At 44.9% G+C, this 18,093-nt stretch overlaps 1 protein-coding gene across 3 annotated transcripts in view; it reads right to left on the reverse strand.

Moving 5' to 3' along the window:
- Positions 1-1,759: 1,759 nt before the first annotated feature.
- MAPKAP1 (MAPK associated protein 1) overlaps positions 1,760-18,093 on the reverse strand; it is a 102,763-nt gene continuing 86,429 nt past the window's right edge. For 2 of the 3 annotated variants that reach the window (XM_082775505.1, XM_082775506.1), the window contains exons 10-12: positions 16,525-16,662; positions 5,489-5,586; positions 1,762-3,648 (exon numbers count right to left, since the gene is read on the reverse strand). In XM_082775505.1, the coding sequence (XP_082631631.1) occupies positions 3,523-3,648; positions 5,489-5,586; positions 16,525-16,662 (362 nt within the window). In that variant the 3' untranslated portion in view covers positions 1,762-3,522. Of the gene's footprint in view, positions 3,649-5,488; positions 5,587-16,524; positions 16,663-18,093 lie in introns of all 3 variants that reach the window. The other variant, XM_082775507.1, reaches the window with a different exon arrangement.

The following is an 18,093-nucleotide window of genomic DNA, read 5'->3' on the forward strand; positions in this document are numbered from 1 at the left end:
CACGCAGCCCCTGCAGCCATCGCAGCCGCACGTCTCCATCCCCGTCCCAGCATCGCACCCGGGCGGCCGCTCCGGGATGTGATTTAAGGGGCGTTAATTTTAGCAGCAGCGGCAGCACCCAATGCCACACGCTGCCACAGCAGCACATTGCTGTGAAATTCATGCGCCCAGTACAAACACGTCTCCATAAAGAACCCCCCCATTAAACTAAGGGCTGTGCCCAGGACTGCTCAGTGCCTTCTGCCCTGCCCCTGGCGTGGGGTGGGAGCCGCCACACTCCTGTCAGCGCCCCAATCCCAGCACTGCTGCTGCAGAGCCCTCGGGTGCTCTGGTGCTGCCACCAGCCCCAGCATGTGGGGAATCTGCTCGGTTTGCTCCTGGAGTCACAGCAAACCAGGGCAGTGCCCTTGGAGAGCTCAGGCCAGGTCTGTGGCCTCGGCTGGGACACCAGCACGTGCCTGGGTCAGAGGTGCTGCCGTGCCCTTCTCTGGGGCAGCCTCTGCAGGCAGGCCGGGAGGCACGAGGGTCTCGAGGCCCCGTGTCCAGCTCACAGCGTTGGCTGTGGCTGCAGGGGGCTGGGGGTGGCCGTTCCTTTGGGACGCACTTCAGCACTTCCACCCCGAAGGCCATGGGTTGCTGCCTGTGGCACCAAGCTGACCACGCACCAGCGGCCGCGCTGCGCTCCTCTGGCTGGCCGGTGGTGGGCTGGGTGAGCCCTGGGAGCCCGTGCCGGATTTGGGACACATTTGTGCAAAGCCAGGCAGGACGGGCAGTGGTGGCTGGGTCGCACCAGGGGCTGTGAGCACCCAGGCTGCAGTCAGCACCCACGTCCCAGGGCTCCTGGTGCTGCAGGAGGAGCGCAGCCCCTGCTGTCAGCTCACTCTGTGTACTCCCCAAGTCACTGGGCTTTGGTGGTGATTTTTGCAGAATATATTTCAACACACAAGGTAAAATCAATGATAAAGCTTCAGGTGCACAAGCAAGGCAGGTCCCTGCCTGTTGAAGCAGAATAAGAGAAAATTCAGAAAAACTCAGAGGCTTCCAATACAGACTGATGCACTTCAGGGAGAAGGCATCCTTGTTACGTGAGACGGCAGCCACCCTCTCCTGCTGAAGCCTAGTAACAAGGCATGGAAGGAACAGCTTGCTTTGCTGACCCAGTTGAATGCCCATCTGAATCAATTAAATCTACAACTACCGGGGAAAGACCAGCCCGTGATGGATTTTTGTTCAGCTGTGCACAGATTGCAACCATGAGCTCTGGTTTAACTCTTCCAGCAAACACAAAACACTAGAAACATTTTCTCCACGCTGCGTATTTAAGCAGATCTGGGTTTTGGAAGTAAAATTGTTTCTTATCTGCAAACGAACATTTTGAAGTGACCTCGTTCCCCGGCTCCCCAGCTCGCCCGTTCCCCACCAAGCCCCCGGGCACGCAGGAGGGCAGCGTCCCTTCCTTCCTGCCTCCCTGCCCTGCTCGGCTGTGCTGCGAGCGTCCCAGCTCCCCCGCAGGCTGTGTTAAAAATCAAGCAGGTGGAAGGGGCTTAAGAGGCTGTAAATGCACGTGCAACGCAGCACCAATCCAGGCAAGTGACCACGCAGCCACAAACGCTACCACAGTTTAGATGGAGTTTTCTTTTTTTTTTTTTTTTTTCTTTTTTTTTCTTTTTTTTATTATGTCAATCTTAAGGCTTTCCTGAAAGAAAAATACTGCACATATTGAATATCTACTTAGAATAAATAAACCTAAGTGGGTGGCAACAGCATTATGGCCATGAAAACAAGTAGGAGACTTGCGTAACTTTTGATACCAAAGTAGGCAATTTTTTTAGTTCGGTTAAAAGAATTGAAACTAGGTGGCAAAAGAACATTCACATAACAACTTTAATGTTAAATAGTTCACAAAGCTGATTAAAGGAGTCAGGTACATTGCATCATTTGAAGGGGCTTTCCCCATTGCATCTGTGCTGCATTTGTGCATATAAAATATTTAAAAATTTAATATCGTACTATAAAATATTGTCTCTCTTGTTTATCCTTTGCAGAGAAAGAGTCACGGAAGACTGCACCCAGAGACCCGTGTGGTGCAGGCAGGGCCCCCCCGGATGCTCCAGCTCTGGCTCCAGGCGGGCGGCACTCGCGTGCTTCCAAAGCTAAACCTTTTAGAACTGAGAAGGTCAATGCGACAGACAACTGACACACACCTCTCTGCCTTAGTGCTTACTCCTAAGCTACGTGTTAAGGCTCAGAAAGTTTTCTTTGTACAAAAGCAAGGTAGGAAAGTGTCCGAGGTGGCATTGCAGCGGGCAAGCAGACGGCCAGGAGGGCGCTCACCCTGCCCCAAGCAGCCGGCGTGCCGCAGCCTGCAAGCGTCAGCTGGGCTCTGAATGGCCTCAGAACGGGAGGCATTTTCTTGATACAAAACCCACTGCAGCAGTGCAGAGAGCTCCAGCTTCAGTGGCTTTGAGAGATTTATGAAAGACACCTCTGGTGAACTGAACCAAAAATGCAGCTCTGGTTCCCCATAATCCCATTCACGTGTTCCCTGATGTGTTAGACAGACAAGGCCAGAATAGTTACAAATCCCAGTACAAAGTAGGTCTTTGTTTGTATTTTTAAAGAATAATTCTGAGGAAAGGTGGAGGCACTTCCCAGTGCCCTGGTGCCAGCTGTCTCGCTGAGAGCAGACCCGTGGGTCCGTGGCCCTACGGCGCTGACCCCGCCGCTCCCAGGAGCAGGGCGATGCTCTCCTTGTAGCTGCAGAGACGCTGCCTTGGTTTTCAAAACATCCTGCTGACTACAGCAAATAATGTTCCATACAACGTATGCGAAGCTGAAAAGCACAGTTAAAGAAAAATATTTTTGAAAAAAATGAAGCAAAAGAGACCTGACTGTCTCAACATTTCTTCACAGATCAGATCCCCTGCAATGGCTGCTGTTCCCTGGCTCACGGTTGCCTCCTGCACTTCAGCAACAGAAGTGTAACCATCTGGGACTGCAGCCTCCCCCCAAAAGAACTGTGCATCATATGGACCTTGAAAAAGATTACATCTGTTTATTAATAGTAAAAATGGATACATTTGTCCTACATTTTGTTTTTAGAAATTTGATCATGTCACAAGCAATACCTGTGTGTACGTGGGTGTATTACAGATGTATATAATTTATTTTAACCAGGCTGTGAAATAATATGTAATCACATCTCTTCTTGTGATTGTACATAATACAGTAATTAAATGATGCCAGTCTACGTCATTCTCTTATTTCTAATCAAAGGAACCTGAAGCGTAACAGTCTTCTTTCCGGCTGATATGGCTCTTTATTTTTGTCACAGGGGAGACTTCCCATCACCAAAGAGGGATAATCTTCCAACCGTGAGAGATGGGATAATTCAGATTTCTTTCCTGGCTGCTCCTGCCTGTTGGCAGCCGGAGCACCGCAGTCCTGGCTCCCACCTTCCCGGGCTGCATGGAGCGTCTCCTCCTCCGAATTCGGCAGACAGGCGTTCCTCAAGGCCGGGTGTTACTGCTGTCCTGATTTCTTCTCCTTCTGGAAGCTAAAGCTTGTTCTCCTGCTCAGTTTTCTTTGTTTCTGAGCAAAATAATCTGCTCTGGCTGTACTTGCTCGTGACTCTAGAATATAGTTAACCTGCAAGACACGAAGTGATATTTCATTTCCTTGCTGTTTCAGTGGAGCAGCCCAGGGAGGGCACAGACCCTCATACCCCTAAACAAGGCGTTAGTAAAAATGGCAAAAATACAGCAGAAACAGCTCAGAGCTTCAGGAGAAGCCCCCTGCTGCATGGGGCTGCGTCCTGGCTCTTCCTCCTGGGCTCCTTGGGTGGGCGCAGCGTGGCCGTGCCCGGGCTGGGGGCTGGGTGCTGAGCATCCCTCTCTGCTCACCCAACCCTCCTTACCCAGCCTCCAGATGAACGCAGGAAGTCATGAAGACCCACAATGCTGGTCTAATATAGTAATGGGCTTCAATAAAAGATTTTATCAGCTTTAATAAAAATAATACTTTCATTATGATGTTTGCATACTCAGCTAATCTCATAGTTTCCCTGTATTTTGGCACATTTTACTTGATGAAAGCATTTTTAAATGATATTTAACAAGCCTGCTATTCCCTAAATTTATTATCTCCAGTGCTTTGTGATAATCACATAGATAATTTTAATGGAAGGTTAATGCAAGAATCAAAAAGATAAAAATGCCCTTTGGTCTGCCATTAGCTGGTTAATATGCTGTGGCTTAAAACTTGCACAATTTTATGCACTGTAGAGTGTTTCACTTTCATTGCATATTACAGCTTAAGGCATAAAAATATAGGGAATTTTCATGGTCAATAAAGTCTCAGTCTTTCTCACTTGATCATGTAAAAAGCCTAATTTGAAAAGTCTGATTTCTCTGCATCTCTTAATGCTGATGGAATTGAAAATAAACTGGTAACTTATGCACGAAACCAGAAAATATTCTGTATAAACAATTTGTGAGTTAAGAAAAAAGTACTGTTCAATAATATTTCTCTCTTGAATATTCATGCTATTCATAGCAAAACTTTTTTAGACTTCTTATATGAACAGTCTCAGATCTGTCATGTGTTCTGAAGACTGCAACGGTTTATTTAGGGTTAAGTAGGAACAAAAGAATTTGTCCTAACAATCCATGAAGAAGTAAAAGCAAATGAACACTCACCTGTGTTATTAATAAAAAATGTTTTACCATATGTCAGTTATTTAGTGGTCCTCTGAACTTCACACAGAAGATAAAAGCAAACATAACGGACAGATTGCAAAAATTACTATTTTAAAAATTTTGAATTGCTAAAAAATCCTAGATTGCAGAAAATTAAATTTAATCTTCCAATATTGTTATGAAAAATTGTTTCAGAAAGTAAATCAGTATGTCTCTGCACTGAGCTGCAAGGAAAGCACACAACTCTGATAAAGGATCGGGGCGGGAGGAATAACCCGTTTGCCCTGAACAACGTGCCCTCCTGGCAGAGCTCCTGCCCTCTGTGTGAGCTGGTGCTGGCGCCACCAACCCCACATCGGCCGGCGGATTGAAGTAATCCTTGGGGATTATTTCAGCGCACGGCTCCGTGGCAGCCCCAACCGCTGGGCAGCCCCGGCGCTGGCTGCCAAGACCCAGCGGGACAGCCCACAGACCTGGACACGTGTCTGAAGGTGCAGGGTGCCCAGACGCAATGGAATTCGGTGGCTTCTGATAAAACTCAGCCGAAGATTGGCATCTCTAAACTGAAAGTGAGTCCAAGAGGCAGCCCTGCACACAGGACAGGTAGTGCCCTGCATGGCTGCCTGAAAAGCCAGTAACAGACACTGGGCACGCTCTGCTAAGTGAGATGCACCTCGGTGCTCCTCAGGCACTGCACCAGCCGTGTATTTCTAGAACCTCCCGAATACTTCCATGTCTAACAAGTGGTAAAGCACTCTGAATTTTGGGTCACGTTAAAATTTAATACTCACCTTCAGTACAATTTCATTGACAGTAGCAGCATCTGATTCAAAGTAAAGGTGTTTGTAGTCATGATTGCTTAGATATGTAAGTTTAAATATTGCATGACCTGCAAAGATAAGAAAAAAAATGCTCAGAATATTCCTCTAAAGTTTCCGCAGAGCTTGTGTGCCTGACAGAAGAAAAACACAGATGGTGATCTTAGCATACCATCAGCACAACAGAAGGAAGTAATGAAACGCTGACAGGCTTCTCATGTCATTTCAATTTAAGGCAAGTGGTGGCTTACAGGAGCAGCTGAACTCTATTCAATAAAGTTCATTTTCCCATCACATCCCCACTGCAGGAAATGCAAAAATCTATCAAATGGCTAGTTAGCTCCCATTCAGCCCAAGACCATATTTCAGTTAAACTACCACATTAGAACTACTTTATGTAACTATTCACTGTATAATCGTCAAATGTAGAAGATAAGTGTTATATTTAAAATAAAAGGTCAATTAACCCCAGAATTATCACTCTAAAATCCTTTCCCCAAAACAACACCCAAACCTACTCAAGTTGCTTAAGGCAAAGGAAAAATGTCACTGTAAAATACAAAACGGATGCAGCGACGATACTACAAAACTAAGCCTCTCCTCCTACAAGCAGAACACTCAAAATTAAAGTAAAACTGTAATTTTTATCTGTGTAGCACTTTGCTGGCAGGCTTCACTGCTCAGTCCCAAATGGAGGTTTTAAGTGATTAAATGGACTCGATCTGATGACAGCCAGGCCAGCCTCCGTGGCTGCCTTTGGAGAATGGCATGGAAACTGGTGACCTTTACCAGCACTGCAGGCAGGACAGGAGGCACGGCTTCAGCAGAAAGCTCTGTATGCAAAACATGTAGGAAGGCAAAATATCCTTCACTCGTTCAGACGTTCATGGCTTCAAAAATTAAAATTAAGCATATTCTATACATTATACTTTTCCACCGGTTTTCACATAATTTATTCAGTTCAAAGGTCAAAGTTAGCAATCCATAAAGTAACAGCCACATTACTGTAAATTCACATCTTTCGTGAAGGAAAGCTAATTTGAAATCTTATTTACATTATCTAATTCTCCAGATTTCCAAAAAATGACTGATATATGCCCCAGATCTGTGGCCAGAAAATTTGAGACGTGCGTATTTTACTGTGGCATGTTAATTAAACACCATTATGATGCACTAATCTGGAATATAAATTCTATATTGAAAAATTGGCTAATAATAATAGTAAAAAAAAACCTTTAAATCACTTGACAAATGATGCCTTGGTGGTACTAAAAATGCGGGAATTCCTGGCTGCAAGCTAATCAGTATGTTAATGCATTCACGCCCGACTTCTGCTCGGGACTGAATTCAGCATCTTTACGATTCTGAAAGGCTGCTCCTGGAGACATGACACAGCACTGCACGGCACCGGCACGCCACGACAGCTTCCCCTGGACGCCTGAACGCACAGCTCCAGAACGCGCTACAAAATAAAATAAAAATCGCACAAAACATGGTCTGGAGGATTCCAAGGGAGGTTTTTTGTATTTGGTTTTGGAAGTTTCCTTGGTGGTTCCTGAGCGTGTGAACGAGGACCCCTTCCCCTGGCTCGGACGCTCGTTCCCCTCTTCCCTGCCCTGGGAGCAGGCGCTGCGAGCCCCGGGACAGCTCTGCTGGTGGGGAGGGCAGGGGGACGGGGGGCACCTGGAGCTGAGCCCCCGCTGCCTGCTGGACGAGGGCTGCAGTCCCCTGCCACCTACCCCTGGGAGCCCCTTCGGGGACACCGCCGCCCAGCGGGTTCCTCACCAAGACGGGGGAGCCTAGGCTGGGTTTGCAGTCCCGCTCCCCTTCTGGTAGAGACACAACCTGCACCAGAGCTGGAAAGAATAAAGACCCAGTGTGCTGACAGTCTGCTGCTCGGCCATACATCACCAAGTGGAGGTGGGGCAGAGAGCCACGGAATGAAATATTAATACAAAAATTTAAGTGAGACCACAGCCTTCGTCATGCCTGGTGAAAAAACCCTCCCCAGTATCCCCAACTTTCCGCTAGCCCAGTGATCTGCTCCTCCGTTCTGGCAGAAGTATTCATACAGCTGACAGAAGCAGAACACAGAACTTTATTTTGAGGACTTATTTTAGGATTGCAAAGAGTCAGCTGTTTTGATGACAATTAGAGCAACGGATGCCAATAACAATTCTGCTGCAGCCTGTGGCAGGAGGCAGAGCTCGCCCTGCTCCCCATGCCCCACGGAGGGCCCAGTGCTGTGCTCATGGCAGCCAGCGCCCCGCGGCCCCCTGCACGCAGCCCCGGCACACCCGAGGACAGTGTCCGTGCCCGCTGCCTGTCCATGACAAAAGCTGCTCTGGGCCCTGCCTCTCGGGCAGGTGCTGGCCGAGGCACGGAGCTGCCCGGCCGTGGCAGGGGACGGCAGCGCTGTCCCCGCGCAGGGACCGAGCGCACGGCGCCTGCCCCGCTGTGCACAGCCTGCGGAACACGTCCTACACCCTGCCAGGTGATTTAGTGGAAAGAAGCTAAAAGGACTTTTCTTTAGAAAGCCCCATTATAGCATTATGTTTATGTGCTCCCATGTCCATGTTATACTATTTACAGCATGAAATATTAGTTCATTGATATCATAACTGGCACTTTGCTCTGCTACTGTTCTAGCCAGATGGAATTTATGAATTGTGAGATTGATTTCCATTTCCAAGAGTGCTTAAATATGTGATGTACCACTTTCCAATAGAACACCACCCTTGACAATTCAGAGATCAATATGAACTTCAATGGTTTTATATTTCCATATAAGAATATCTGGCAACAAACAGCAGTAGCTCAAGTGGCTTCTGCCATACTTGATGGTAGAATTAAAACAAACGCAGATGTTTTGTGAACAACTTCACTGCAGTGCCTGCTGCATGAACAATGTGTCCTTCAGTCTGTCTGAAACACGAGTGTTCAGCTGCAGCAGCTGTCACTGCCCTGCCCCGGGACAAAGGCACGTGTGTACGTATACAGGTACAGTCACCTGCTGACGAGGTGGCAGCGGCTGGTGGCAAGAGGGAACTGAACAGGGAAACTATTAATCAGCATTTTGCTATCGATTTTACTGGCTCTGCAATGGAAAATACATGTTATTTTCAAATACATTTATCTGATAAAACATCGAAGAAAAGCAAGTGAAATTATAGCAAGTCATCTGTTATCGGATGCCATGCGTGCAGTATGAGCTCAACAGATCTCTGCAGCCAACTCTGCTACGCCAGGGGAGTGCCCTGGTGCCCGGACAGCCCGGGTGCATCCCAGATGCTGAGGGTGTCCCTGTGTCACCTGCAGGAACATCTGCTTGGCCCCTCGCCCCGCATGCTGCAGCCAAGACGTGCGGGCTCCCCCAGCCTGCTTGTGCCACTGCCCCACGCCTGCAGCGCTCCTGCCGTGCCTTGTGGCGCTGACATCCCTCTTACAGCAGGGAAACAGCGTCCTATCGCTGGTGCCCTTTGGACGTATTTTGACAAATCTTTCCTAACCTTTGAATGCTAACAGGTTCCTAGGTGGTTACACCTGGAGAAAGGCATGCAAGAGACTCAGATAGAAAATGTTAATTCACTGAAAAGGAGGAGAGCTCACTGTCAGCACGATGTCTTAAACTTAATTGCTTGGCATATCTCCTGGTTTTTAATATTACTGTACTGACAAAAAAGTGAAGGAAGGGGCTAGTTATGGTATAAACAGTAATCCTTCCCAACCCAGAGGCACAGCCACACGCAAATCTACTGGTCATGGCTGGAAACTTATCCTTCTCACGGCGTTTGGTGAAACAGTGCTTGCACAAACTGCAGCCTCCCTGCTGCACGTCACCCCCCAACACACACAATTTGGTTTTGTGTTTACATGAGGCAGACAAGAAATACTGCTAGAAAAGTTTCCAGAATTACTGACTAAAATATATGTACGTGCTCATTAGTAAATCTGCAAATTTCTATCTCAGAAAATACACAAAAATTTTGTGCTCCACTGTGCTTTAATTTATACAGGTGAAAACAAATTTTCACCTTTAAACTGAAGTAATGCACTTTCTTTATCAGCATCTCAAAACCACACTTTTTTTGCCTGGAAAACACTGGAAGGATGTGGAATTGCACAGGAAAAGACAACTTCTTTACTGAACTTGCCAAGACTAGGAATAGTTTGTCTTCTGCCTTTCCCATCTCTGCCAAAATCAGACTGTATCAAAAGCCTCTGTTCGTGCCAATCTTTAAAACAGTATGTACTGAATTAAATCACTAATTAGATGAAGGATGAAAAGAATATTCATGATTCAAATAAAACAGAAAACAAACACAGGGAAATGCAAATTTATGTTAAAATTTCAATACACCTTGATGATTGCTTTGTCATTACAGGGCCCTAAAGTATAAATCAACAATTAAGATACATATAATATAATCTATAATATATAATAAAGAGCTAGAGAAAGACCTCTATGAAGAAAAAAAAAAACCTACTTACGGGCATCATTTCACATTATCACCATTTTCACCACTTTGGAAATTGTGACCACAGTATCAAACCTTGAAATCTCTTCTCACAGACTCGGAAGGGATTACAAAGACTTTAAAAATATACTAGTAAGCAGGCAGGGAACCATGGAAATAAAATACATGGCAAGCAATGTTTCTGTACAGAGACAAGTTTAGCTAAATGTGGTATGAAATGGGGGCATGTCTGTTCATCAACCCCTGAGGTATATACGCTAAAGCTTTGGGGAGGGACCCTGTTGTTTTAAATCCATATGCGCTACGTCAAAAAATGATGCCGTGACCCTGGGACAGGGCCTGAAGGTCCTACAAAAATGCATGTGTTGCACTGCCATCAAAACACCGAACCTGACAACCCCTAATGAACACAAGAACTCAGATGTTTTCTTTCAGGGGGATGTCACAAGCTGCAGCACAGCGGTGGCTGGATTGCCAGGGACACAGCAACGGCTCTGCCAGCGATGGAGACTGGACAGGAATCTGGGCATGAAGGCGGGTTATGCCTACTTCACACCAGCCACCCTCACCCAAGAGGTGCATCGTTTGGAGGAGATTTCTCCTCCACAGGTAGCAAATGCAGCCGAAGTTATGGATGAAATGCTGACCCCACCAACATCACTGGAAAAAACGTGGAGTTGAGACCAGGCGTTACTGAAGTGGGAACAAATGTTATGGATGTGACGAAAAGAAAGCTGCTGCCCTGCTGCCCTGCTCCATTCTCAGGGAGCAGCGTATTTCAGGAACACTTGTCCCACAACTCAGGTCTTTATATCCTGCTATAAGCTTATTGTAAAACATTGCTATTAGTGGATGTCTTGTTTCTAGATGTCCTGTAAAAGACCACTTTTATGTCAAACTATAGTAACTATTCACACTTCTGGATTTTTTTTCCTGAATCCTTTTGTTTCTTCACTGAATTATTATCAAAGGCAAAATACTAATAAAGATTTTTGCAAGAATGGTGAAAATCGAGGTGGAACTCAGGCTTGCCCAAAACCTTTTCACCAGCAACCTTGTTTTGGAAAAAAGATGATAAATAAATCAAAATGCACTAAGCAGTGTTTCCACATGGCAATCGCCTCCTTCATTGCGTCTGCACCTCATCAATCACGCTATTGTCTGCTTGAAAGGCGAGCCTTGTAAATGTCATATCCACTCAAGCCCAAGGAGAAGCGAATCAAAATGCAGCAAGGAGTTTTAATTGGATAGTGTAATTAAACTAAAAAACCCCAGCAGAATAGCTTTGACAGGATAGATGAAGACCCCTTTTAATAGGGCTACAAAACATATTTGTTAAAAGGATGAGGCAATGCACGCTCCTGATAGTGCTCCAGAGTACTTTTATGAGGAGGCTACTCACTGGTGGATGTTTTTAATAAGTTGCAGCCACCCTTGTGTACGGCACCAGGCAGGAGCAGCCCTTGCCTCCAAGCCACTGGCAGTGGACACTGAAGCGGTCACCAAGCCGAAGCTGTTCCTTCAAGCCTCCCTTGCTGCCAGCTGCTTCTCCGGGGTGTAAATTGTACGAATCGGTGCCAAACGCACACGGCTGAGTGGCCAGCTCCAGCGCTAGAGGAAAGGCAGAGCAGCTCCCGGCACGGCACAGCGCAGACCACGGACGGCTGCTCGCACGTCTCCAACAGCTCTGCCCTTTTGCCAGGGCTCAAGCTGGCCGCCAACAACCTGGGCACAGTCCTGAGCCTGCCACAGAAAATGGAAAATACGACGAAACCAAGCACCATCTGTGACTTTGCTCCCTTCCCTTTGAGGCATTTAGCCACTCTGCAAACAACACGTCCACACGCATTTGGGCTCGTTTCTTTCTGTTGCATACCTTGAGATTTCTTTCACTCCACGCCTGAGTCTTGGTAACATTTTCTCTGCTGAATCTATTTTTTATCCTTTGACCAGAATCTGTGATTAGGCTTCTATCAAGTACGATTTTTCTTCTATTATTTCCCAGACTGCGTTGTTCACAGCAGGAGCATTAATATTAGGAACTACCGCACAATATTTTGTGCACCATTTGCACAGTGCCTGGATAATTGCTGGCTCTTTGCTCTGGCTCCACTGCAGGGCTATGAACAAACATGCAACATCTTTATTTAAGATCCCTGAGCAGCAGGAATCCATGCCTTCCCAACACATTCTGTACATTTTTAGTCCTTTCACAATCCAATAACAAATTCATTAAATTAGTATTACCCAATGTGCATAATCTGGAGGAACCTGATACTGAATTAAAACATCACATACCTTTAGCTTTAAATGAAAACTACATAAAAGCATTTCAGCCATCACTTTGGCTATCACTTACAGCCAGTATGAATACTGCTAGAAAAGCTATTTTCGTGCAGATGTGGAATTCAATGGGAAAGACTGACTCGTGTTGCAACATCAATCAAAACGTCGGCTCTGCTGGCAGCTCTCGACAGTAAGGCAGGTTCAAAGGTCACAGGATAAAGAAAAAGCCAAGCTCTGGTTCAGCTCTAATATCTCCTCGCTAGAAGTCTTGCAAAGGTACCTACCCCCTTCTGTACTAGGCGGCTTTCATTAATCTTCTTGCCATCTTTTTTAACTAGTCATGCAGAACCGCTCGATAGCAAGACATATAATGGGGAGGCCCTGTGCCTATTACCAGGTTAACACTCTGTTAAGCCCCAGTGCAACAATGGAATAAGAATTTAAAGGAAATCTTAAGCTGCAGGGTGCAAAGCAGGCAATTAAATTACAAACTGAAGTTACCAATGTACTCCATGACCTACAGAACACCTTTGTTTAGACTCCCTTAATATTAAGGATATTTTGACCAAGCAATTGAGACGTATATGCTTTACTAAAAAAAATCAAACCAAACAAGAAAATCCACAAAACAAACAAACAAACAGAAAAACGATCACAGAGAACATTTCTTCAATGTTTCAAGTAAATTATCAAATAAATCTGATTTCTGCAGCCGTCATAAAATGCGCTTAATGGAAAAAAAACTCATGTATTTTGAAAACTGTAAGTCTGCCCAACCAATTAGTCTCAGTGCCACTGAAAGGCCTCCCCTGAGCTCTGCTAAACCCCGTGAGCACCAGTGCCAGATGCCAAGGCAAGCTGGTAACCCTGGCCCTCAGAAGGACAGCGACACCGCGGCGGTCACAGCCGCGCTTTGTCCACAGTGCACTTTGTAGGAGAGGCAGTGGTTAGTGACACTGAAGTTTCTCCCTTGTCCAAATAATGTAAGAGACATTAACAGAATCAGATTTCCTTTAAATTACACTATTGCAAAGGGATATAATTGTATTAAACATATTATGTTGCTTCCTTAAGACTTTATATTATGTACACTTAATTGAGATACAAAGCTCTTTTCAGCTATAAAAATGACAACTACTTTATTAAGGTTTAAATCTTATTTCTCAATGATAGGATGCTTCCTTTCAAGATTCAAAACATTCAGAATCTCTCGTGATAATCAGACTGAACCTGATTTAAACAAGCATTTTATACACAGTGTTTCCAGGTTCTAATGGCATTTGATCGAGCCAGCAGGGCCATTACCTCTTCCCTCTGTCTAAATTCAGGGAGTCTGATTTAATTTACAAATAAAAATTCAAATTCTAACCTGGGCCTACTACAAGGGCAAACAAAAATCATCAGCCATTCCTGCCTATGATACCCCCACCAATGACAAATTAGATGCCAAAGCTTTCTCTTTCCATTCTCCATTTCCACTAAGTGCAGCTCCAAGTCCTGCTGCAGCAAAGGAAAGCTTCGGCTTCGAGCCTTCCTGGAGGTCTTTGCAGGTAAAACTTTAATTGAAAGTAAGCATGAGCACCCCCACTATATATATACAATTTCTATTTTTACGTTTCTGTAGACAAGTACCAGTAAAAACCTCTAAAATCTCGTTAGTCAGAAAGTCAGACCTACCTGAATATTAAACTGTGTTAATTACCACATGCAGGTAAACAAATTTTGCATGAAGTTTCAGCTGTACTGAGCTGTACTGTGACCAGCCCTCCACAAGGACCCTTGCTCAGCCCCTACACAGCATGGCCAGCCACAACTGGAGGCTCCAGAAGCCCCTTCCCTGCTCTTCAGAAACACAGCATGTCAGCACAGCACAGCAGCACCCAACTTTAGTATAGCCCCAGTCGCTAACGTCTGGGGAATGCAGTCATTTAATAAAATACACACTCTGTTTTCCCCCAGTGTAACTGTACAAGCCCTGTTACATGTGCAGAACACTTCTGAAAGATGAAATGGAGCATGTTTGTGTTACAAGAGATAAAAACATGGAAACAAAATATATTGCAGAACTCAAACACCTTATCTTCACTCAGCCTCTCTTTCTTTGCAATAATTCATTCAAGAAAGATCCAGGAATAATTTTTGATGTAAACTCTGCTACAAACATATATCACTATGCTGATAAAAATCACAGACAAAACTTGTGAAATACAGTGAGTTTCATTCCTTTATGCTACTAAAATAACTTTTTTCCATTTAAAATTCAAGAGATACCGATCTGCTGTTAAGAGTTCCCCAAAATGCATCATTCTGAGATGTCACATTAAGAATCTCTCCTACTGACCCAAAATAATGACTTTTGGAACATCTTTGGTGAATCTGGAGGAGGCCAGTGGATTTCAGGGGGAATTATTTTCTCCTTTTGAAACTACGTCAAACACTTACTTAACATGAAAACTTTATGAATGGTCACATGAAAACAAGTAAATAAAATCCCAGTATCATAAAGATTGCCTTTGTCATAACCTGTCAGAATCCTCTCAGAAGTGACCACAATTCTTCATTTAATCGTCTCCACTGAAAGGCACTGCCCTTCTGGCAGCAGACTTCGCTTGGGGCTGAAGTTCTGCCCCTTGTTTCTCCCTGGGGTGGCAGTCACTGCATTTGGATACAAGGGTCTTTTCCCAGAAGAGTGGGGGCTGCCTCTGGGGCTGCCAAGCCCCCATCCCCTCCACAACACAGCACCAGAGGCATTCAAGGACAGCCTGAAGGTCTCACGTATGTGTGTTAGCAGGAGTGTGAGCTGGAAACCTTGACTTTCGAGGCTGGATTTTCCAACACAGCCCCATTTGTTGGCACGATTTTACCACAAGTATTTGCAATTGAAACGAAACATGGCCACAAAACCAGAGGTGTTGATGTAGTTACAAGTGCAAAACTACACCTTTAATAAGAAAAATTGGTCTGAGGTGCAACTGGAAATCAAGCACTTAGGTATTTAAAAGTACTACTGCAGATTCTGCTGTGGCCTTTGCTGACTGCCAGTTATCTGTTATGGAGCTGTGCTAGATCACTTCCCTCGGAGCTCTGTAAGGACAAGTGTTACACATTTGGACTGCCTGGTCACTAGCGATGTCCTTCCCCAGAATCATGCCTTCCCAAGGACCATAAAGACTTGCTGGAGAGACAGAAAAGGAAGGCAGTGACTGGACTAAGAGCATGGAAATAGGAAGGGGTAATGAAGGGGAGAAGGATATAGTTCAATAATTGCTGATAAAATCTGTGGCAGCCATAAATTTACTCTTCCAAAAGAATCCAACAGATCATTACCTCTGTAAATATGTATCACATAATTCTCCCTCTCCGTCACCTTGCAGATAAGTACTTAATATTTAGCATCTCTACCCTGCACAAGTGCAAGTGTAATAAAATCCATCTGAGCTTTAGAACTGCAGTTACTTTTTGACAGGAGATAGTTACATTTTGACACCACAGGGGGACATTGCCCAATTCCCCTCAGGCCCGTGCCCTGCTTTTTTAAAACAAATTTTACAAATTTAGACTCTCATTACTCCACTGATACAATAAGCAAAAGCACCAGCTTTTTAGTTGTACTCTGAAGGTAGCAATCTTTTCCCCCTTTTTTTGGAGACCGGTTGAACTGGGACATCCAACGCATCCTCCAGCTGGTTTAGCTATCACTGCTGCCCAGGCATGGGCAATGTTCTGAAACAGGACTCCCAGCGTGGCATGTCGTAATTCTGCTGATCCTGCAGCCACGAGTGAAGCAAATGGAGACTGTGCTGATACTTACTGTATGTCTCAGATCCTCAGTTGTGTCTGAGAAATTGTTTAAAACCTCTCCAGATATTAAGAAATTAAAAAAAAAAAAAAAAAAAAAAAAAAAGCAATTATGTGGAAACCTACATTTGACTACCGAGCTATGGGGCCAGACACCAGCTAGGAAAAACCAGTTTCCTTGGTATGACAATATTAGCAGCTACTGATAGTGGGCAAGAAACACTCTTAATGATGCCATTAGCTGCAAGCGGCATTTAAAGGACACTCATAAAATGTGTATCTGTTTATGTTATGTTCTCTACAACAGAATCAAGTCAGATTAAAAACATCCTATAATGAATAAAATACACCTATAAAAGGAAAGGACATGGTAGCAATAATTCTTTGGGCATCTAGCACATACAGAGAGGGAGAGAAGAGAGAACATAAATAAAAAGGACTACTCACTTGGGCTTTTTTCTTCCGCAAGGTCACAGGCACAGAGGAGTTCAGAATCGATTGAAATGGGTTTCTGCTTAATCCAAAACTTAGTGCTGGCCTTCTGATTAGTAACAGGGTCTATCTCTACCTTGTCTCCAGAAATACCTGAGATGAGAAAGGATAGAGAGCCACAATAGTGATCTTTTTAAGTGATTTCGTATCAGTCATTTGACACACTTTATAAATCATAAACGGGATGAAGGTATATTGCCCGTTTGGGCTTTTTGAAAGCACAGGAGCTTTTGAAACCAAAAGCAAATGATTATCAAAGTGCATTGATAATCTGCATTTTATTCCCCTGCCTTGCTTGGAAATAAGCATACCAATGAGAAAAAAAAACATCCCAGAAAAAATTTTTCTCAACACACACAGAGCTCCTCCGGAAACAGCAGCTACACAAACTGCAAGATTTATACAAAGATACTGCTACTTTTTCCATCATCACTATTATATGTAGGAGACACTATCACACAACGTCACTGTTCTATCTCCTGTACTGTAAAATCTATACGAGAGGACAACACACATCTGTGGTGTTACAGGAACTGTCTTTGTGTTAACCAGATAATCATAAACAAAGGCGCCCAGTCCCAGAGATCTTGTGCGTTTTTACACTGCTGGCATCCTAAAGCCAGCTCTAATTAGGCTGCTTTGAAAGCAAGCTGAGGATCTGAGTAGCTCCTGGCACGGGCACCGGGCCCTGTCTCTGAACACGGGCTTCCCCAGATGGCTCCGGCTTCGCTCCTGCTGTGCGTAGGCTGACCTGGATACACGGCGTGCTTCCACGCGCAGAATCATACAGCAGACCTTTTGTGAGGGAGTGCAGAAAATTCCTACCCTATTATCCCTCTGCATGTCTCTCTCGAGCTCATGAAAGGAATGTTTTTCCAGTGGGATGCTGCACGAGCAGGCTGAAAGCTACCCGTGTGCTGGAACCTGCCCCGGGATGCTCCCTGCAATTTACAGCAGTTCTCATCACGGTGGTACAAAGCAAACGTCCTGCTACACCGCACTGGCGAACAGAAGCTCACTGCGTAGTGTCTGTTGACATGGCTGAACAAACTTCTCAGTCTGCTTTTTACACCAGGATATGTGGAACCTTAAAAATAATTACATTTCTCAAGTCACGGCTTACTGGTGGAGCTCATGATGCAGCGGCAAAAAGGAAGTAGCACAGGAAAAAAAGTATTTAAATTTCACTTCTGCACCTCTGGAAGAATGGCAGAGAGAACCTTTCCCTCTTGAGGCTTTTGACAATGGTGTTTTTCAATACATTATATTTGGCTTGTCTGAAGCACAAGAAAACTAAAAGGAGCTGATGATTTAACTTTTAAGAGATGTGACAAAACAAACATAAGATGCCACACTCAAAACAACTCTCTCAAGCCCTCCAAAATTAAGTCAATGTTTCTTAAAGTCTGGTCACTGCTGCAGAATCTGCAAACCACGTTTGTACTTTATGTAACTAAAATCCAGGCATACAGACAGCAAGCAGCACCTGCTTACAGCAGCCTTCTTGCTGCAGTCCGTTCCACT

The sequence above is a fragment of the Aythya marila genome, assembly GCF_965140915.1.
Source record: "Aythya marila genome assembly, chromosome: 19".
NCBI classification, from domain to species: Eukaryota; Metazoa; Chordata; class Aves; order Anseriformes; family Anatidae; genus Aythya; species Aythya marila.